Source organism: Penicillium hordei (genome assembly GCF_028827395.1).
Source record: "Penicillium hordei strain IBT 12815 chromosome Unknown utg000001l_segment0_segment0, whole genome shotgun sequence".
In the NCBI taxonomy this organism is placed as follows: domain Eukaryota; kingdom Fungi; phylum Ascomycota; class Eurotiomycetes; order Eurotiales; family Aspergillaceae; genus Penicillium; species Penicillium hordei.
Window position 1 is genome coordinate 3,543,807 of NW_026623142.1, and position 22,777 is coordinate 3,566,583.

Sequence of the window (22,777 nt, forward strand, 5' to 3'; positions counted from 1 at the left end):
ATGTATTTCAATTGACCGTTGTCTTATCTAGGCCGTTCGATCCCGTCGACCGCCGTTTCTCTGATAGCCGTTCAATCCCCCTTAGCCATTGACAAGTACCCCGGTACGGAAGAACGTCATTATGGCATCTAATATACCCTACAATATCGACGACTTTGAGATCAACCGGTTAGAAATGGACCTCGGAGACGCGGTCCTAAAGCTAAAGGGATAGTCCAATTTTAGAGATTGGGAGATAGCGCTATTTCTAGTACTGACTGCTAACAACCGCTATTACGCTCGAATGCTTACTCATAGGATTCCACTCCTATCACCTCCCTCCTTTCTTGACTCCTTATTAGGAGGAGTTTAGGCTGAACTTCTTGAAGAAGCTCAATCTATTCCTACCCCAGTAGACTCGGCTCCGGTCGACATTATGATCTATAAGTCTTAAATTCGTTCTCGGACTATAGAGATTGAGAAGATCAACGTAAGCCTTCGGAAGAATTATGAGACCTAGTGTAATAACTGGGAATCCTACAATACTAGAACTCTTATCAGCCTTCGGAAGACACTTGGAATTGAACCTATCTCTATTGTGGCCTAGGTTACCGATGCCCGTAAGGTTTATAAACGACTACGGAAGACGTATGCCGGTTCATCCTATTAATAGTCATACACTTGCTTTGCAAAATGGGTTGAACTACGTTATAAAAATGGGACTGCCTCCGACTTCGTACGGAAGTTCTAGGAGGGCCTTCGTGAGGTTATAGCAACCTCTGGAGCTCCTACCCTAATGCTTGAACTATATCACTTTAAGAGGTCTATCTTTGAGAATACCCGATATGCCGCCTTCCTATAGAACCTTAGGGTTAATGAGAAGGACCCTAGTATGATGGATAAGGTGTATATTGAGTTTATTAAGACAGAGACCTACAACCGCTAGTTTAATATACTAGCCTACGCAGCTAATTCGACCACGTTAACTAACAAGGATAAGCCTAAAGATGATAAGAAAGTATCTAACGATAAGTCTAAAAGCTAGTCTAGGAATAAAGATTCTAACGATTCGTCCTCTAATATGTTACGGACCTATCCGTCACCAATCAGTGGCGATCCACTAGGCGCACCAATGGGCCATCGAGAGCCAACCAGCAAGATCTGTCAGCAGATCACGTACAAGCTCACTGAGCAAGAGCATGATCCGCCCTGAACGGATCCACCCCGCAGAGGATTTCCGATACATAGGTTGCTCTACGTACTAGACAACCGCTGCTCAGTATCACGTGATTATGTAGGTAGTAGAAGGGTAGTAAGTAGATCAGTAGAATCCGCCAAGGCGATTCTACTATTCTACTATCTACTATTCTACATAGGAAGAACTCAGAGATATATAAGGGCACTCATTTATATATCTAGTTTAGTTCTTCGTCTTCAATCATATATTGTTACTTATGTTTACCTTTTGGATTACTGTGACTCTTTACTTGATTATAACTTGACAACACTCACGAGCAGACTAATACCCCGGTATAGATCTACTCGGCGCTCTACCTGGCATTAGTTCCTTGATCGCTCAAAAGGACTTAGGCTACTATAAGGCCCTACGCGGTATTAGCTCAGTTAAGACCCGATTATTGACGTTAGACCATTCGAGGAGTATTAAGGCAAGTATACCCTGAACCTATCTAACCTAACTATGACTAGTTAGCTAGTACGTAACACATTAAAGACCGTCTCGAATCAAGTTTCGAGTCACGACAAGCAATATATCTTACGTTAGTACCGGGAAGAAACCCGTTCGGGAACAAGTTACTCTACCCATAGAGGATCCCGACTCTAACGTCGAAAGAGACAACACTATTACAGAATAGAAGCGAAAGATCAATAAACTTAAGCATAACCTAAAGAAGGTTATAGACTAGCTTAGTTACTTAGGTAAAAGAAGCGGTAGTAAGTTTAGCGAGGTCGACGATTACCTCGAGTAGATTAAGGCCCAAGTCAACGCCTCTATACCTATTAGTACTATCTAGGCACCATAACTACCTAAGGCTAAGTTCTTTAAGGGAAACCGAATTAAACTTCGAGGATTCCTCACTTAGATAGATATATACCTCGATATAAATAGCGCTAAGATACCTAACGAAGCCGGTAAGGTGATTTTTATATTAACCTATTTACGCGGTTAGGTATAGGATTGGTTCGAACCTTATATCCGTGACTATTATAGGAAAAAACCTAAAGAATAGTCGGATACTACGATAAATATCTTTAGCGAGTATCGCAATTTCCGTCGATACCTCGAAAATACGTTCGGAGATATCGACGCTACGAGAATAGCCTAGAAAAAGTTATAACGAATCCGACAAACCGGAACTATATCAAGCTATACCTCTAAGTTCTTATAAATCATCTCTTACTTAGATTAGCTAGATAGAGCATACCTTCCTTACTTCGAAGCCGGAATAAAATCCGACGTTAAGGACGAACTCGCGCGAATAGATTAGCTAGAGGAGCTCGACTAACTTATTAAGATTACGGTTAAGATCGATAACCGTAATAGCGAGCGAAGAAGGGAACGATACGAAATAGAATTATAGAAGCGTAGAAAGATATATAGCTTTAACCGATTCGGTAGACGCCGCGACAGAGCGACACTATAGGACAACGATCTATATAGCCCGAAGCTAATAGAGTTAGACGCTACTTATAATAAGCAAAAAGAGCGTCGTAATAAGAATCTTTACTTTACCTATAGGAAACCAGGACACCGCGCGAAGGAATATAAATAGAAGAAACCGTATAAGAAACGGCAATATATACAAGCGATACGCGAAGCACTACGAGCGACCTAAGAGGGAAAAGCCACTACTAGTATAGGTACTAGCGCCGAAGGAATAAGCGCTAGTTAGGAATACTAGGAGGAAATATACCCTAACGAGTAATAGGGCGACCTAAGAGGGTAGGTCGGGACCCTTATCGATAGCCTTAGATAGAAAAGGCAAGTCGCTATAGACCTAAGAGACGAGCTCTTAGAAGATCTTATAGGTAGGTACTAAGGCCTCGACCCGGAAGAGATAACGGCGGGCAACCTATATATTAAAGGGTTAGCCGATAAGCTAGAACTCGATTATCTAGAAATCGATTAGGATACGGTAGAAAGTTAAGGGTGGATATAGCACGTACCCTAGGCACTAATCTAGGACCTAGTAGGACTTAAGGCTAGGGAGGACCTCGGTCGGCGGTCGCAAGACCCACTAGGTCTAGAGACCACGGTTACGGGAATAGAGAAGTCCTAGGACCACAATCGTCTTAAGACGAGCGATATAGGACCCGTAGAGATATAGAACCCGATCCCCGGAGCTAATAGTAATCTAGGAACGCTAGACGCGCTTCCTAGAATAAATCAAACTATCCTAGAAATACTAATAGAAAGCCCTACGAACTATTACGATAATAAAGAAGCTAAAGAGCTTATAGGATATCTCGAAGGAAAGATATAGCCTAGTAGACTAGACTAGCACCTTATTAACGTAATTAAGGAAGGCGACGACCTAGTAGGATGCCCTTACGAAAATTCCACTTACGCGTATAAAGGATATACGCGATACCTAGGATATAGTAAGATAGCTAGCGTTATATACTACGACGAAACGTATACTATCTATAGGTTAGTAAAGTTAGATTACGGCATCGAACCGAAACTACTACGGTAGATAAAGAAGCTATAATAGACGAAAGAATACTAGGGAATTTAGTATAACAGACGCTAGATATACGATCACGAGGATCGACTAACAATATATCTAGCGGTAATAACGTTAGGAATATATATTAAATTATATACGATCCTACCTATAGGGAAGGCATAGACTCTTATCGATTCGGGAGCTACTAACAATTTTATAAACCTAAGGTTTAAGGAAGATCGATAAGTTGCGACCGAACCCCTACCATACGTAATACTAGTCGTAGGACTCGACAGAGAAGTACTCTTAGGAGGAGTTAGCGAGGAAACTATTATATTACCTATATCTATCTATAGGTACCTAGAATTAATACGGTTTAATATCTTAGAGACGGGAGACTACGATATTGTTTTAGGCATTCTATAGCTTAAGAAGCACAACCTAAGTATTAATTAGTAGTCGGGATATATCTTATTCGATAGATATACGTATATAGAGATATACGACAAATACGAGATACGTTAATAGAAGTCTACCTAACGAAACGAGCGTAGCAAATAGTCCTAAAGTAAGAGGACTAGAGTATTAGTTATAGGTATCGCCCTAGATACTATAGAACAATCACTAGATATATCCGACTAAGAGTTAAAGGACTATATAATAATCAAATATAAAAAGCTATACGTAACTAGCGATAAACCTAGGATTCCGGAGGAATACTAGGAGTTTACGGATATTTTTACGGTACCGGCCGATAGAGTATTACCGAAATATAGATCCTTTAATCACGAGATTAATACTATAGAAGGCACTAAACTAACTTTTATACCTATCTATTAGTTGTTATAGAAGGAGTCCGATATACTTAAGGAATATATCTAGGAGAACCTACGAAAAGGATATATCCGAGTCTCGAAGTTAGCGGCTAGATATCCTATCCTCTTCGTACTAAAGAAGGACGGGAGTCTTCGACTTTATATAGATTACCGATATTTAAATTCGATTACTATTAAAGATCGACACCTACTACCTTTAATCAACGAAATATAAGATAGGATTAGATATACCAAGTACTTTTCGAAGTATAATATTACTAATACCTATCACCGTATCAGGATTAAGCTAGGCTATAAATAGAAAACGGTATTTAGAACTAAGTTCGGACACTACGAATATAAGGTTATACCTTTCGGCCTTACTAATATACTAGCGATATTCTAACGCTTTATCTTTAAAGCGATTAAGGAATATTTAGATATCTTCGTTATCGTATATCTAGACGATATCTTAGTCTTCTTAGAGATACTCGAAGATCATATCAAATATAATAGACTTATATTATAAAAGCTAAGAGAAGCAGAAGTCACTCTTAAACTAAAGAAATACGAATTCTACGTTTAGGAAACGACTTTCCTCGGATACTATATTACCCCTAAAGGACTAGGGATAGAAGAAGATAAGGTCAAAAGTATTATAGAATAGCCGATACTTAAAAATATAAAGGAAGTATAATAATTTCTTAGTCTAGCTAATTATTATCGGAAGATTATCGATAGATACGCCGGAGTTATATTAGGACTCTACTATCTTACTAAGAAAGATCAGAAATTTATATAGGATAAGATAGTAGACAAATCGTTCTAGGACCTTAAGGAACTCTTTAATAAAGGAATAATCGTGGCTATATTTAGCTACGACCGACTAATTATTATAGAAACCGATATATTAGACTACGCTCTAGGAGTAAGACTAACGTAACCGGGAACTAACGGCAAGTACCGACTAGTTACATTTTAGTCAAGGAAAATAGTTCTAGTAGAACTCAACTACGATATATATAATAAAGAACTATTAGCTATAGTATTAGCGTTCTAAGTCTAAAGAGTATATCTAGAGGGAGCAAAGTATACGGTAACGGTTAAGACCGATTATAAGAATCTTATATTCTTCACTACGACGAAGAAGTTAATAAGATAATAAGCGCGATAGGCTAAAACCCTTATACAATACGATTTTAAAATCGAATACTATAAAGGGATAGAGAACGGATAAGCCGACGCTTTAAGTAGACGACTAGACTACGAATTAGGAACTAAAGCGGTAGACCCCGCTATATTAAGACAAAACTCTAATAGTACTATCTTATATAACAAATAGTTACTAGCCGTAACGATAGAAGTTAAGGATAACGACTTCTTATAGAAAATCAAAGACGTATTAGAGGAAGATATAATCAATCAACTCGTCGAGAAAGGTAGAAAACTTACTAAGGACGACTAAGGATTACTCTATATATATAGATTGATATATATCCTAAGTAAGCTAAGAGAAGAGGTTATACGTCGATACTATAATAATATCTTATATAGATATATAGGAGTAGAAAAAACCATCGAATATATTACGCGAAATTACTATTTTCTAAATATATAGCGGAAGGTTCGATTCTATATCCGCGTTTACGATACGTACTAACGAAACAAACCTATACGATACGTACCTTACGGAGAATTATAGTTATCTAAGACGCCGACCTAACTGTAAGAATAGATCACGATAGACTTTATTATAAAGTTACTAATCTTAGATAGATACGATATGATTATAGTTATAGTCGATAGGCTCACTAAGTACGCCTATATAATTCCGACTATAGAAACTATCGATACTAATTAAATAGCGAATATTATACTTCGATATATAGTTACGAACTATAGGATACCGAGCAAGATCATATCGGACAGAGACAAGTTATTTATATCGAATATATAGAAGTCTTTTATAGACTAGATAGGTATTAAGCTTAGACTCTCTACCGTATACTACCTATAAACTAACGGTTAAACGGAAAGAGTGAACCAAATAGTGAAATAGTACCTACGATACTACGTGAACTACTAGTAAGACAACTAGGTAGGACTACTACTAATAGTACAGCTAGCATATAACAATGCAGCGTACTCTACGACCAACGAAACACTATTCTTTACGAATTATAGATATAACCTAATGGTATTTAGAGAACTAATTAATAAGATAACCGTAGTAGAATCAGCGAGACTAAAGGCTAGCGGACTGAGAAAGTTATATATATAACTAGCTAGAGATATTGACTTTGTTAACCTACGTATAAAGAAATATTACGACGACTACTATAGAGAGGGACCTGACCTTAAGGAGGGAGAAAAGGTTTACCTATTATAACGTAATATTAAAACCAAGCGACCTAGCAACAAATTAGACTACCTACGACTAGGACCGTTTAAAATTAAGGAAAAATTAGGACTAGTAAATTATCGCTTAAAGCTACCCGAAAGTATACAAAAACTCTATATAGTGTTTTATATCTCGTTACTCGAACTAGCACTAGACAACGCCAAAATTGTAACTAACGTAGAAATCGAGGAAACCGAAGACGAATATAAAGTCGAACGAATCCTATCGGATAGATAGTATAATAGTTAGTAATAACTCTTAGTTTAGTAGAAAGGGTATCCTACCTTAGAAAATATATAGGAACCTATCTAGAACCTAAGGGGCTATTACTAGCTTGTTTAATAGTATTACTAATAGGCGAAAAGGACCCCTACGTAATAGGAAGCGAGGAGGGCACAAAACCGGATTTATCCTAAAAAGAAATAGGGAGATTAGCAATCTCCGCTAATATCTAATCAAAATTCGGATAATCGGTAGTAGTAGTAAGCTACTCGAGGTCGAGAGTAGAAGGGGAAGCCTACTTTAGGGATATTTGCTTTTTATCGAGAATTTGAAGGAGTTTAGTATTATATTCTAATATTTTAAAACCCTTTTATTTTAGGAAGGATATTTGTTTACGTAACCGACGTTGCCTAGATATTACTTCCTAGTATTGTTTTTGTTTATTTAACAATTTTTGATATAGCTCTACGAGATAAGCTTATAGTTCGCTTAACTCGGGTTCTAACAAATCGAGTTTACTTTCGTTCGTTTTAAGATCCGAAGAAAGTTTAGTTTCGGTACGACGCAATAAATCCTATTCCCGACTAGTATAAAAGTTACGCTTATATAAGCGACCCGCGCGAGTATACGAGGCATATTTCGAATATTAACGAGAACGGTCTATTAGATAAGCAATACCTACTAATTTATAATAATCGTAAGAAATAGAGGTAGTAAAACTATTATCTTTAATATAAGTCGCCTAACGATAATAAGTATTAGAAGAACCGGAGGGAAGTTTAGGAGTAAGTAAAGAAATAGAGTCAGCCTTTCGTTTAGGTATAACGAGGAAGTATTATTTTAAGGAAAAGAAATCTATTACCTACCTAAGGGGGGATACCGTAGCTTTATAAGTCTCGGGGACGAAACTCCTAGGAAGAGGGGAGGTGATATTACGGACCTATCCGTCACTAATCAGTAGCGATCCACTAGGCGTACCAATAGGCTATCGAGAGCTAACTAGCAAGATCTATCAGTAGATCACGTATAAGCTCACTAAGTAAGAGTATAATCCGCCCTAAACGGATCTACCCCGCAGAGGATTTCCGATATATAGGTTGCTCTACGTACTAGACAACCGCTACTTAGTATCACGTGATTATATAGGTAGTAGAAGGGTAGTAAGTAGATTAGTAGAATCCGCTAAGGCGATTCTACTATTCTACTATCTACCATTCTATATAGGAAGAACTTAGAGATATATAAGGGCACTTATTTATATATCTAGTTTAGTTCTTCGTCTTCAATCATACATTGTTACTTATGTTTACCTTTTGGATTACTATAACTCTTTACTTGATTATAACTTGACAACACTCACGAGCAGACCAATACCCCGGTATAGATCTACTCGGCGCTCTACCTGGCATCAGTTCCTTGATCGCTCAAAAGGACTTAGGCTACTATAAGGCCCTACGCGGCATTAGCTCAGTTGAGACCCGATCATTGACGTTGGACCATTCGAGGAGTATTAAGGCAAGTATACCCTGAACCCATCTAACCTAACTGTGACCAGTTAGCTAGTGCGTAACATAATACTAAGGATAAGAAGTATTAAAAGAAGCAGCCCTTCGAGCGTGAGGAGAATGTGATCTTTTGCAAGTTCTATAATGCCTTGGGTAATCACTACTTAAGAAACTGTTCACTAAAAAGCGGTAATAACTACTCTTCTAATGTAGTTATTCAGCAACCTTCCTAGTAGGTGATAGTCCCTCAACCAGGCCAGATCATAGGTTAGGTTGACAACCAGGGACGTATTATCCCTATGCAGAACCAGAATCAGCAGTAGCCTCGATATGGGGCTAATACTATCTTTGCTCTAGGTTCCTACCTTGCTACCCTTTAGCAAGGGCCTCTATCTAGAGACCCAATTGCCAAGTACAACAATCTGTTCTCTAATGTATTGTTCTAGGAATATGGAGTTTATACCGTGTCTATAGAGGCTCTTAGTGCCACTGATAATGATATCTCTAGATGGATGGTCGATTCCGGGACTAGTACCTATATGACCCTTTATAAATCCGTCTTTATCAATTTCCGTGAATGTGTCTTGCCTATATCGATAGCGATAGGTGACGTTTTCTATACAGAGGGTTACGGTGACGTTATCCTCCGGATGGGAAACTAAGATACATTAGATCTTATTGGCTCGCTTACCCTATATAAGGTATGGCTTGCTCTAGATCTCAAAGCCAGCTTGATCTCTATGTTAGCCCTCGACAAGGAGGATATTGGGATATGGGTCTAGAACGGTCTTATAACGTTTAAACTATAGGATTAGCACCTATAGGAATCAATTGTTGGCTTTGTAACCTATGAAGGAGAGCACTACTGGCTAAACTGCCTTGGTGTCAATAAGGTAGATACTATGCTAGATAATGCTAAGCTTACTATGCTTCTCTCTAGATCTCTAAACTTAGTGTTCTCTATAAAGTAGGGGTATAACCCCCCGGCGATCTCAATCGATTTAGTATACCGGCGAGTATGTTATGCCGGTGAAAACCGAGTTCGAAAGATGGAGATTTATGCTGATGGTGTCAAATTGAAGAAGGGTGCCGGCGTTACCTTTCCATGTGTACTATGTATTAAAGGCAAGGGTCATGCTCTACCTTTTGGCAAGGAGAGATCGATTAGATCTAAGCCTGGAGACCTCATCCATCTTGATGTATGGGGTCCAATTTCAATTGTATCATATGGTGGAGAGCGATACTTCATTATATTTACTGACGATGCCTCACGGTTCATATGGGTGTTCCTTTTAAAGTCGAGATCTTAGGTCACTGAGGTCTATATCCAGCTAGAGACTTACTTGAAGACCTAGTTTGGGTATACCATCAAGAGAGTATACGGTGATGATGCTTTAGAGCACAAACCACTAGCTGTATACCTTGCTTCCAGAGGTACAATTTAGGATCTAACCCTACCCTATACTAAGCAGCTTAATGGAGTGGCTGAGATTAAGAATCGATACCTTGTTGAACCTCTTGTTATAGTCATGACGGAGTACTAACTTCCGAAATACCTATAGGGATATCTTCTTGGTAGAATCAATTATACTATGAACCGCTTGTACGCCTTACGAATTGACAAATCTCCCTACGAAGCACTATATGGGAAGAAACTAGATCTCTCTAACCTTAGAGCCCTCGGTTGTTAATGCTAGTTCTTAATTCTAAAAGAGAAGCGCTCTACTAAGCTAGATCCTTATATAGAGGAAGCTAGGTTAATTGCTTATGACGAAGGTGATAACTACGTACTATATAATGTGCGTACTAAAAAGATCGAGCGTTCTTGTAATGTCATTTTCAATGAGAACCCCTCTCTAGTAATTCTACTAGATCTAGCTTACGATCTAGATTTAGACTCGATGAATCAAGATCAAGATCGACAAGACATATAGTCTCCGTCTGATCGATATATCCCAATTGATTTCCTATATGATACAAATGACTATCGAGAGATGCGTCAATACCTTGATTACTTATATAGGGAAAGGGATATGTCTCGTTCTCTATCCCCTCCCTTTCCTATAGTTGAAGATGATCTAGATGACGTAGTACTAGCTCTAGCTAATCTACCTCTCGATCTATCAAACCCGTTAATTCTGGAATACCGAGTTCTAGAAACAGAGCCTCTTCCTGATCCCGATACCTTCGATTATCCTCTTCTCGATGACGATGTTGAAATAGCGGGTAGTCTTGGTAGGTATATGGAGGCACAATGGGAGGATCATAGTGTCTACTTAGGTTTAGGTGGACTAGGGGCTCTCGTGGGGCTATAACTAGCTTCCCGGCAGGTTGTTAATAAGGATTTACCCTAGGAGACAACCCCTTAGGAGACAACTATTGATTTCTCCTACCTAGACCCAATTCTAGATGAGTTACTAGATGCTAATTATGTCCCCTTGACCTCTATTAAGCATTTATTAGACTAAGGACTACGTAGATCGATAAGGGCTAAGAAACCTAGCCAAGCCTATATTGACAGCTTAGCGAGTCGATCTTTCTTCGATAGCAACGTCCTATAGTTCTTAGCCGAGTCCCTAGAGATATTACTCAATCTATTCTCTGTAGTGACTTCAAAATTTATAGATCAATATGTACCTTCCAAATTGTCAGCCAATGATATAGGTTTTGAACCTAATGGCTGGAAGGAAGCAATGGCCTGTGTCGAGAAAGACAAATGGCTAGCTGCTACGTATAAAGAGCTTGCTCGACAACTAAAGAACGGTATATGGCGTCGAATCCCACGAATATCTAAGTCTAATACTAAACGTCGACCGCTCTTATTACGTTGGGTATTTAAAGTCAAGTATGACGGAACCTATAAAGTAAGACTCGTGGCACGTGGATTTCGATAGATTAAAGATCTAGATTTCTACGAGGTGTATGCTGTGGTGGCTAAGCCTATGTTATTTAAAATTTTCATAGCTATTGTAGCTGCTAAAGGATGGCCAATTTATCATGTCGATATCATGATAGCGTTCTTATACGCTGAGTTGAAAGAGCTAATTGAAATTGAGCTTCTAGAGGGCCTACGGGATCAATATCCTGATGATATTGGCCTTCTAATGAAGATAATCTATGGGCTAAAACAGAGTCTAAGAGAGTGGTATAAGCTGCTTCACGACGTGCTGATCTCTATGGGATTTTTACGTACTTAATCAGATCACTCTATCTTTATCCGATATGGCAAGACCTTATTGTATGTCTTGATCTACGTTGATGATCTGCTTGTTTTGTTACCTTGTGAATAAGAGATAGAAGTATTTAAAACTGCTATCTCTAAGCACTTTGATATATCTGACAAAGGTGTCCTTGAACGATATCTCTCGATTAATGTCTACTATGGTAAGAACGACGATAGCGAGAATGACAATAGTGTTATTTACCTTTCTCAATTCGACTACGTCGATAAGATCCTTGCTCGCTTTGGACTCGAGAACTGTAAGCTAGTGGCGATACCGATGGACGAGAAACAACCCTTGATTGAACGTCTTACGTTAGAAGGCACTGCTTTAAAAGCAGAGATTAAAGAATTCTAAACCAAGATCGGCATACTGATCTGGTTGATGGTCTCGACTAGGCCCGATATCTCATTTGTCGTTATTAAGCTGGCGAGATATGCCAAGAACCTAAGTGAGTTGCATTTCCAGGCATTAAAACGAGTCTTTCGTTACCTTGCTGGCACTAAGCATCTCACGATCTCCTATTATCTAAATAATAACCTATTGATTGGATACTGCGATGTAGACTGGGCTGGCCCTTATAGTGAAAAAGGTCTCTCTATATCTGGCTTCATTTTCAAGATGGCCGGTGGAGTAATCTCGTGGACGTTAAAGAAGCAATCTTGCGTTGCATTGTCTATTACTGAATCCGAATATATTGTAGAAGCACTTGCAACCTAGGAAGCAATCTGGCTTATATAGCTGCTTATAGAAATCAGCATCCTAGGGTTTCTATAGAAGCCCATTTGTATCTATGCTGACAATAATGGTGCTATTGCATTGGCATCTAATCCCGAGTTTCACGTCAATACTAAGCACATTGCCATTAGATACTATCGCCTAAGAGAAGAGGTGGCAGCTGGTATAGTGAGATTTGTCAAAGTTCCTACCGCTGAGATGGCGGTAGATGGATTGACTAAACCCCTTAGAAAGATCATGTTCCGGAGATGGATTATGTAGATGGGCCTAGTGCTCTATAAAACTGTATGATTTCTGGTTTACATATAAGAAATGGGGGTTATTGATAGTTACAAACTGGTTTTTTGAAGGATTGGTAGTTTAGAACTAGGTTGACGACTATAGTACTAGTCGTGGGGGGTGTTAGAGGTCACGTGACCTTACTTGCTTGCTCCCAGTACAATTAGTCTCACAGTAGCTAGTTCTCTTCCTTTCCTAACGCAACATGACATTTTCCAGTACACTATAATACTCAATTTAGTAGTTCTACTAGATCTGCATAATACTAAGAAAGTTATATACGTAACTAGCTAGAGATATTGACTTTATCAATCTACGTATAAAGAAATATTACGACGACTACTATAGAGAGGGACCTAACCTTAAGGAGGGAGAAAAGGTTTACCTATTACGACGTAATATCAAAACTAAGCGACCTAGTAATAAATTAGACTACCTACGACTAGGACCGTTTAAGATTAAGGAAAAATTAGGACTAGTGAATTATCGCTTAAAGCTACCCGAAAGTATACAAAAACTCTATATAGTATTTTATATCTTATTACTCGAACTAGTACTAGATAACGCCGAAATTATAACTAATATAGAAATCGAGGAAACCGAAGATAAATATAAAGTCGAACGAATCCTATCGGATAGATAGTATAATAGTTAGTAATAACTCTTAGTATAGTAGAAAGGGTATCCTACCTTAGAAAATATATAGGAACCTATCTAGAACCTAAGGGGCTACTACTAGCTCGTTTAGTAGTATTACTAATAGGCGAAAAGGACTCCTATATAATAGAAGGTACGGAAGAATCGCTAATAAGGAAAGATAAGTCTATCCCCTCTAGGATAGAAGGGGATAAGAGACTAAATATCTAAGTTAGAGTAGGATTCTCTAACGTAGCGGTAAGAACCTAAGTATTATACTTATCGGCGAGACGATCTAGCTTAGCGAGGTCCTTAGTACTAGGAGGATCCTTAGTATCTAACTACTCTATTACGAAGGAGTTATAATTTAATATCTTACTACTCCGATTTTTAAATATTTAACGTTACTTCTTAAGACGAAGTATTTTTACTATTAACTTTATTTACTACTTCTCGATCTCTTTAATCTCTATATTAATTTTCGTAGACTTACGAAGAACGCGCTACTATTCTTTATCGCTATAGAACTATCGTATATAATAACGACCGCGACGAGTATATTTAGTATAATTACGACTCTTCGGGTCTATTATATAATTAATAAAGCGAGAAGAATAGAATTTATAAGAGATATTAGCGACCGAACCGTTTTATAATATTTTATTATATTAAGTAAGTCTATTCTTTTTATAGGTTTTGTTATTAATTAGTATAATATAACGGGTATATAGCTAAGGAAAAGAAAAATAAAAAGAAAATAAACGGTATTATTTACTAGAGGGAGGGGACCGTAGCTTTATAGGTCTCGGGGACGAAACTCCTAAGAAGAGGGGAGGTGATATTACGGACCTATCCGTTACTAATTAGTAGTAACCTATAGGTATACTAATAGGCTATTAAGAGCTAACCGATCGGGGTTACATATAATATACCCGGTAGAAAAGGGTTTTACTAAAAGGTAGCTATTACCGGCCCTTATAGGGCAAATAGCAATTCTACCTTATAATAATACCGAGTACCGTAACCGCCTAGACTACGTAACTATAACTCCTACGTCGACTCTAGGAGTATACGTAGAAGTATATAGTAACTCCCGAATATACTCTAGGAGTATATTAGGGAGTAGGAAACGAAGGATATATAAGGACACTCCCTTATATACTTAGTTTAGTTCTTCGTCTTCAATCATATATTATTACTTATGTTTACCTTTTAGATTACTATAACTCTTTACTTGATTATAACTTAATAACACTTACGAGTAGACTAATACTCCGGTATAGATCTACTCGGCGCTCTACCTAGCATTAGTTCCTTAATCGCTTAAAAGGACTTAGGCTATAGTAAGGCCCCGCGCGGCATTAGCTCAGTTGAGACCCGATCATTAACGTTAGACTATTCGAGGAGTATTAAGGCAAGTATACCCTGAACCCATCTAACCTAACTGTGACCAGTTAGCTAGTGCGTAACACTAGGTTAGGATATAGTTAATACGATATAAGGGATAATTTAATAATAAAGGGAGAGTAAGTAATCTAAACTTATAATAGGTAACTTATAACCGTATAAAATAGGGGTTACTAGTAAAAGGGGTGTTTTATATAGATCTAATAGATCGTAAATTAAGTATAGACCTACTATCTATTATAAGCTAATTAGCTATAAGTGTCTTTATCTATAGGTATACCTATAGGTATACCTATAGATATATACCTAAACGCCTATCTTAAGTTATAATTAAAGGATTTAAAACTCCTAGAATAATAATATAAGTCTTTTAGTAATATAATTGATATAATTTAGTAATATAAGCTTATAAAATAGGAATTATACTAATTTACTTTTAATCTACCTATAAGAAATATACTAGAGCGAGAGATAAAGTAGAATCTATAAGTAGTATTTTACTTATAGAAAATAGTAGATATATACTACTAACTTAAATATATATCTTTAAACTATTATAGTATAATTTAATAAGTTAATAAAAATACTATATAATATAATATATTTCGATCAAAAATTTATTCTAAGTCGTATTATATATATATTAGTTTCTTATATACTTAGATATTTTAGTAAAATTTATAGATATTATAGATTAAAACCGCGATTTTATATAGAGTTAGCAAAATAGGTATAAATAACGGTTATTTATTATATAAAGTTAGCGAGTTATATATCTATTTTAGATAACTTTATACAATAGTAGGCATAGTAGGTATACCCGGGATAGGTATACCCGTAGGCCTTAGGCGTTATAGACAGGCACTCGAAAATCCAAATAGCCCACCGCCTACCGTAGACGGGCGATAGGCACCTCCTAGGTGCCTATAGACGGGCGATGTCGCAGTCTAGTTAAGAGTACTATAGTCAGCCTAGGTTCCTATATATATTGCCACTTCGTAGGTATGGCTCGCGCTTACTCCTTACGCGTTGATGCCCCTACCTAGGCTCTGGACGTACTTCGTATGCACTCCCCCGAGTTCTAGTTCTCGGCGGTCACTCCCACTAATAAGTCCCCTACCTAGCCCCTAACCTAGCCCCTAACCCCCTCTACTCCCCCTCGCTCTACTACTTCCCGCTTCCTTAGTTCGGTTTCTACCCGCCTATCTTATAAACGCCCCCGTATCTCCCCCTCCGCCGCCGATATATCCCCTTCCCCCTATATTAAATCAAGCGAGGAAGTATCCGAGGAAGGTACCCCTATTACCCCTAAGTAGCGTAGTATACTTACCCGTAGACTTTTTAAGGCCTCCCTAGATATTAGGTTACGGATAGAACGTCGTTTAACGGAGGAGATAGCTTAGATATAGGTTAATATTAGTCTTATATATCGGGATTTACGTAGTTTAGAGTTACTTCGGGGTTAGGAAGTAATAGAGCGAGCTATAGTTAGTAGAGAAGTAGATTCTATTTAGGCTAATTATATTAATAATATCTAGGTTACTAAGTACTTATTAAAGCTTTTAAATTATACTTACCGAATATAAAGACTATAGTTCTATTAATAACTTCCTCGTAGTCCCTTATAGATTATCTCTTCGTAGTATTTCGTAAGTCTTCGCTTACTCGCTTTCTTACTATAGTAGCGGAATCCTTCTTATTACGAATCTATCGTATAGCGACGTAGCCTATAGAAAAGGTATAGAGATACTTATTATAGCGTCGGAATGTCCTCTATATACTAATCTCCTTAGCTATCCTTTTTAAGGGTATTATTATTAACTAGGTTCTCTTATAGAACCTCTTCTACCTCTTCCTAGGTAGGTATCTAGTCTACTTACTAGGACTCTTCTACCCCTATCTAAGTAGATATCTAGTCCTCTTATTAGGACTCCTCTACCTCTCCTTAGGTAGATATCCGGTTTATTCGCTAAGACTCCTCTACCTCTCCCTAAGTAGTTATCTAGTCTACTTATTAGACTTCCTCTACCTCTCCTTAGGTAGGGACTATACTTTCTAGACCTTTCCTTCGGGTCTCCCTTACTTACTAAGTAGGGACCCTAGCCGCTTATAGTAACGTTTTATCCGGCGCGTATATTATATCCTCTACTTCCGGCGTAAGTACCGTTCTTTTTATCCTTTTAGTAGGTAGTAGTTACTTCCTCGCTTTCGCTACGATATTTCTAAGTACTTCCTCCCTCCCTACTAAGCGTAAGCGTACCCCTAAACGCTCTATTATATCCTACTCGGCTTAAGAAATAGTAGCTAATTTATAGTAACTAGGCGGTTCGTCGGAGTCTATATTAACTATCTCTCTACTATTAAGCGGATACCGAATATCTATACCTTTCTATCGAAGCCGATACTTACCGCCTAACGACGTCTATAGCTAGTTAGGGTTATCGATAAAGGCGTCGATAAGGCGGCGGCCGTTTACTAAGTTCCTTAGTACCCGGCTACTAGGCTTAGTAAGTATATATATACTAAGTAGGTAGGCTTTTAGGATCTTATATAGCCTAAACTACTATAATTCGAACTTCTATTTTACCTTATTCCGAACTAGTACCTACTTACCTAGCTATAGTAAGTAAGTAGTTACTTTCTTATCTTAGATTTTCTAGGCCTAGATAGCCTTATATAACAATTTCTTATTAGCCTCGGCTCTTATATAATTAATAGCGAGGATCTTACTATCTAGCTCCGCTAGGTCCTAGAACGAGGTTACTAGCTCGGTATCCCCTAGTAAGTATAGATACGTCCTATATACTAAATAAAAGGGACTCTTACCTAACGTTATATATTCCCTAACCCTTATAGCGAATAGGGCTTAGGCTAAGTAAAGATCCTATACTCTAGTAGGCTTACCTATATAATACTTAGTAAGTATCCGTCTTAGTAAGCCGTTAAGATTTTCTACCTTTCTATTCGTTCGTAGGTAGTATAGCGTCGTTATCCGGTATTTCGTATTTACTAGCTTAATAAAGTACTATATTAAGGCCGTAAGTAAGTTAGCGCTATTATCCGTTAAGAATTCCGTAGGTACGCTATATACCGTAAAGATATCGTTATAGAGAAATTCGGCGATAGCTTCCTCTATAGCCTCCGGTAAGGCTTTTATAAGTAGCTAGCTAATAGCGTAATCGATCGCTATAATAATCTATCGGTTACTACTTAGCGTTATAGGTAGTAAGCCGATAAGATTAATCCCCTATCGTTTAAAAGGCTTAATACCTACGCTCGCTAAGTACTAGGACGCTTCTCGCTCGAAACTCTTATTTCTCGATTTCGATACTTAGTAATTCGGATAAAGGCGTATTACTTCCTCGGTATCCTACCGTATTCTAGGCTACTAAGCGTAGGTATAGAGTATTCCGCGTAGGCCTAGGTAGCCTAAGTATCTATATTCCTTATATATCCGCTTTAGGAAGTCCTTTCTAAAAAGCGATTCTAGATATAGGGCGGAGGATCCGTCCCTATATAGGTAGATAAGCTTTATATTCTCTTCCTATATTACGGCTATCGGTAAGGGCGATTTATATATCGCGAGCTTACTAGCCTAATATATAACTTCTCGGCGAAGCGACTTATTATCCGGTAAGCTACTAGTCGATATATATTAAATAGTAGCGGTATACTATTCCGCTTCTTCGAACCTACCTACTTTTATTATTATATTTAGTTTTCTTTAAGTAGGTACTTCTTAGGCTATATTAGCTAGTCCCTCTTTAAGAAAGTTAGGGCGTTAGCTAATAACGTTAAGAATAACTACTTTCTCTTCTTTCCGATACTATAGCTCGAGGTTATATACCTAGAACTTATTAATCTAGCGAGTAAGTCGCTTACTATACGCTCTTATAATTACTAGGTATTAAAGACCCTTATAGTCCGTAATAATTATAGTCCTTATTCTATTCTCTAGATACCTATCCTAAGTACGGAGGGCTTCCTTAATTATAAGGAGCTTTTTTTTATATATTAGATAGTTTAACTCCGCGCCTTTTAGCTTATAGCCGTCGAAGGCGACTAGGTATATCTTCCTATCGTTACCTACTTAGTAGAGTATAAAGCTAATTGCCTATTCGGAGGTATCGGTTTTTATTATAAAAGGCTTAGCCCGGTTAGGTTAAATAAGTACTAGAGCGCTAATAAGTACCTCTTTTAGGCGTATAAAAGCTACTTTATATTACTCGGTCTAAGTAATCGGCTAGAACTTTTACTTATATAGTTCTTTATCGGCTTCCTTAGTTAAGTTATATAAGACTACCGCTATTTTCGCGAAGTCCTTAATAAAGCGTCGGTAGTAGGTAGCTAAGCCTAGGAAACGGCGAACTTTATTAATATTTATTAGCTAGGGCTACTCTTTAATAATATCTAGCTTTATCGTAACGGCTTAAACCTTACTATCCCTAATAATATAGCTATAGAATTCTAACTCCTTAGTAATAAATACGTATTTCTTCGGTTTAGTATAAAGCTTCTACTTATATAAGTACTATAGTACTTCCTTTAAGTAGGTATAGTACTCTATAAGTATCTTTAAGTATACTAGTATATCGTCTAAGTATACTACGACCGACTTACCTAAGTAAGGACAGAGTATCTCGTTTATTAATATCTAGAAGGTAGCTAGCGTATTATAAAGCCTAAATAGTATCGCCCTCTATTTATACTTCCCCTAAATAGTATTAAAGGCTATCTTCGGTATTACTTCCTTAGCTATCCTTATTTACTAATATCCGGCCGCTAAGTCGATCTTCGATAAGTACTTAGCCTAGCCGACGATATCTAGTAAGTCCTAAATCCTTAGGATAGGGTATCTATTCTTAGTAGTAAGTTTATTAAAGGCGTAATAGTCGATATATATTCTCTACGCTCCTTTAGGCTTCTTAACGAATACTACCGGGAATCCCTAGGGACTAGCTAATACCTAGATTAATCTCCTATCTAGTAAGTCCTTTACTTATTTCTTAAGCTCCTCGAGCTTCTTATAGGATAGGGGATAAGTATTTATATTTATTAGGTCGGCGGTACCGGTATTAATATAGTAGACGAAGTTACGTTCGGGGGGTAACTCCTTCGATAAGTCGTTAGGAAAGATATCGGCGAACTTCCTAAGTAGCTTAGCTAAGCGAGGGTCGTTAGTTATTAGTTTATAGTCCTCGCTTATCGTAATATAAAAGACTACGTACTTAATATTCTTATCTTTTAGGGACCGGCGGACCTCCCTCTTTAATAGTAAGTTTAACGTCCCTTTCTCTTCCTTACTAAGTATATAGCTATCCGCTATCTATACTTCGTAATCTCTATTATAGTTAGTAAGCTATATCCTTTTTATAGGGAAGCTAACGTAGGGGTTATACTCGTATAGGAAGTCGTTACCGAGTACTATATCGTACCCTTTTATATTAACTACCTATATTACTTTTATACCGGTCTATTTATCTAGACAAATTACTAGTTCTATCGTACCCTAGATATATAGGATCTCGCCGTTTAGTAATAATACTAGTAACGATCTACGCTTATCCTATTTACTATCTAGGCGGCGAGCGGTTTTCAATAATATAAATATATAGCTTACTCTATAATCTAGTAGTATACGGTAAGCGATAGGTTTTCTAGCTATAGCGGGGCGATAGAGCGAGCCGTCGAAGAAGTTAAGGTCTTCCCTAAGAGTATTTAGTCTTATTATAGCTTATTAGGGGTCCCGTTCTTTCCGGCTTTAGCTAAGCCCGTCGTCTTACTTATCGGGGCGACGTAACTTAGTAAGCGGGTTAGTAGGCTCGCCTAAGCTTACTAACTCTATCCTTTTCCCTTAACCTTATAGTTTCTTTTAATATATCCTAGCTTACTATACTTATAATAAGTCCTCGTATCCTATATAGCCGATAGGTCTATAGCGTTAGGAAGCGGAGTAGTACGCCTATTCCTAATATAACGTATTAGACGGCTATACGCGGTTACTTCCTATACGCTTCGTTTAAGCTCTAGTAGGAGGTTAACCGCTTCTTCGACGTTAGTCTCGGGTTAGCCCTACTATCTAAACTACTCTATACAGAGGGTCGGGTTTAGTCCCGATACTAGTTATAGGATATATCCTCTTTTTAAGGGGCTTTCTAGTAAGTTATAGGAGAGTTCTAGTAGGGCGGCGTAGTACGTAGATAAAGAGTCGCTTCTTTATTACTTATACGTATACTCGCGTAAGCGATCTAACTCTACCGTTCTTAGTTCGAACTTAGTCCGAATCTAGGCTTTAAAGCCTTCTTATATAGTAATCCGTTCGCCGAGTCTTATATCTACTTACTAATTAGCCGTTCTCTATTTTATATAGGCGTCTCCGGCTAGTAAGCCCGAGGTAAAGGCTAATTTATACGCTTTATCGTCGCTTCGGCCGCTTATTATTTAGTAGCGTAGGAAGTAGTTATCAACGTTATATAGCTAGTAGTTAGTAGCGTTATCTTTCTAGTTATTTTAGTACTTAGCTAGTTAGCCTAAGTCTTTTAGGCGGCCCGCGATCTCCGCTAGGTAAGGGCCGACTTTTAGCTCTATAGCCTTTAGGTTCTAAGCTAGCCCTAGGTCGAATATTATCGATATTATAACGATAGCCTCGTATTATATAGCTATTATTTCCGGGCTATTAGTCACTTATTAGAAGATTACTAGCCTCTATAGCGGCTCCGGTAAGCGGTCGAAGGCCCTCTATATATTCGTTAGTAGGTAAGCCCTAAAGATTCTAGGCGTTATAGCCTAGTCCGTCGGCGGGGTTATCTCCGCTTATTAGAACTATTACTCTTCTTTAAAGGGTTAGTTCTCTATTATAATAAGTAGCTTTAATTTAGGGGTTCGGTAAGTTAGTACTTAGTTTTAGGAGCTACTTACCCTATTCTTTTCCTAACTACTTCTACTTCTTAGGGGCCCCTACTTCGCCTCTAAAGATACGGATCCTTAACCTTTTATAGAGTTTTCTTAGTATACCTCTATTACTAAGTCTTTAGTATTAGCTTAGTAAGAGGTCTACCGTACTCTACTTTATAGTCCCTAGATCGAAAATTCCTCGTAGTAGGGGCTTATTCGAAGCCCTTACCTACTACCTAGCTTCCTAGGTATACTTATTAGTCCTAGGAACCGGCGAGGAAGTATAGCTTCCTACGGGGATACTACTACCTCCTCCTAGCTTACCGTAGGAGGTAAGGCCTTAGTAAGACATACTACTAGATAAGATTCTATTAGGATCGTATGGTTTTTATTGGGTAGTAGTAATTACTAGCTAAATATAGAATGTATTATATTAGCGCTAAGTAAGGGCTTGGCCTAGAGAAAACCCCTTAGTAATAGGTACTCGCTACTAATGACTTTGGCCGAGTGCTAAGAAGTAGTGTCCTGAGGCATCTAGCAAGTGGCTGCCTCAGGCACCGAGAACAAGCAAACCCTACAAACCTCTCGGGAGCACAAGAAGGGTAGTAAGTAGATTAGTAGAATCCGCTAAGGCGATTCTACTATTCTACTATCTACTATTCTATATAGGAAGAACTTAGGGATATATAAGGACACTTATTTATATATCTAGTTTAGTTCTTCGTCTTCAATCATATATTGTTACTTATATTTACCTTTTGGATTATTGTGACTCTTTACTTGATTATAACTTAATAATACTTACGAGTAGACTAATACCCTAGTATCGATCTACTCGGCGCTCTACCTAGTATTAGTTCCTTAATCGCTTAAAAGGACTTAGGCTACTATAAGGCCCCGCGCGGTATTAGCTTAGTTAAGATCCGATTATTAACGTTAGACTATTCGAGGAGTATTAAGGTAAGTATACCCTAAACCTATCTAACCTAAC

The 22,777-nt window shown here is 37.9% G+C and overlaps 4 protein-coding genes across 4 annotated transcripts; 3 read left to right on the plus strand and 1 right to left on the minus strand.

The window, feature by feature from the left end:
• Positions 1–1,060: 1,060 nt before the first annotated feature.
• N7537_001338 (uncharacterized protein) lies at positions 1,061–1,192 on the plus strand (the record flags this gene model as incomplete). The annotated part of the gene is made up of 1 exon (XM_056892396.1): positions 1,061–1,192. The coding sequence occupies one exon, from the start codon at positions 1,061–1,063 to the stop codon at positions 1,190–1,192; it is 132 nt and encodes a 43-aa protein (XP_056757391.1).
• A 7,563-nt stretch (positions 1,193–8,755) lies between these two features.
• Positions 8,756–9,273, plus strand: N7537_001339 (uncharacterized protein; the record flags this gene model as incomplete). The annotated part of the gene is given in 3 exon segments (XM_056892397.1): positions 8,756–8,764; positions 8,992–9,045; positions 9,058–9,273. 3 exon segments carry the CDS (start codon positions 8,756–8,758, stop codon positions 9,271–9,273), a joined length of 279 nt encoding a protein of 92 aa, XP_056757392.1.
• A 1,371-nt stretch (positions 9,274–10,644) lies between these two features.
• Positions 10,645–12,189, plus strand: N7537_001340 (uncharacterized protein; the record flags this gene model as incomplete). The annotated part of the gene is made up of 2 exons (XM_056892398.1): positions 10,645–10,846; positions 11,957–12,189. 2 exons carry the CDS (start codon positions 10,645–10,647, stop codon positions 12,187–12,189), a joined length of 435 nt encoding a protein of 144 aa, XP_056757393.1.
• A 7,923-nt stretch (positions 12,190–20,112) lies between these two features.
• Positions 20,113–20,599, minus strand: N7537_001341 (uncharacterized protein; the record flags this gene model as incomplete). The annotated part of the gene is made up of 4 exons (XM_056892399.1): positions 20,113–20,119; positions 20,145–20,218; positions 20,279–20,344; positions 20,513–20,599. Coding segments are annotated over 4 exons (234 nt in total), but the record flags the coding sequence as incomplete, so codon positions are not given.
• Positions 20,600–22,777: the final 2,178 nt, after the last annotated feature.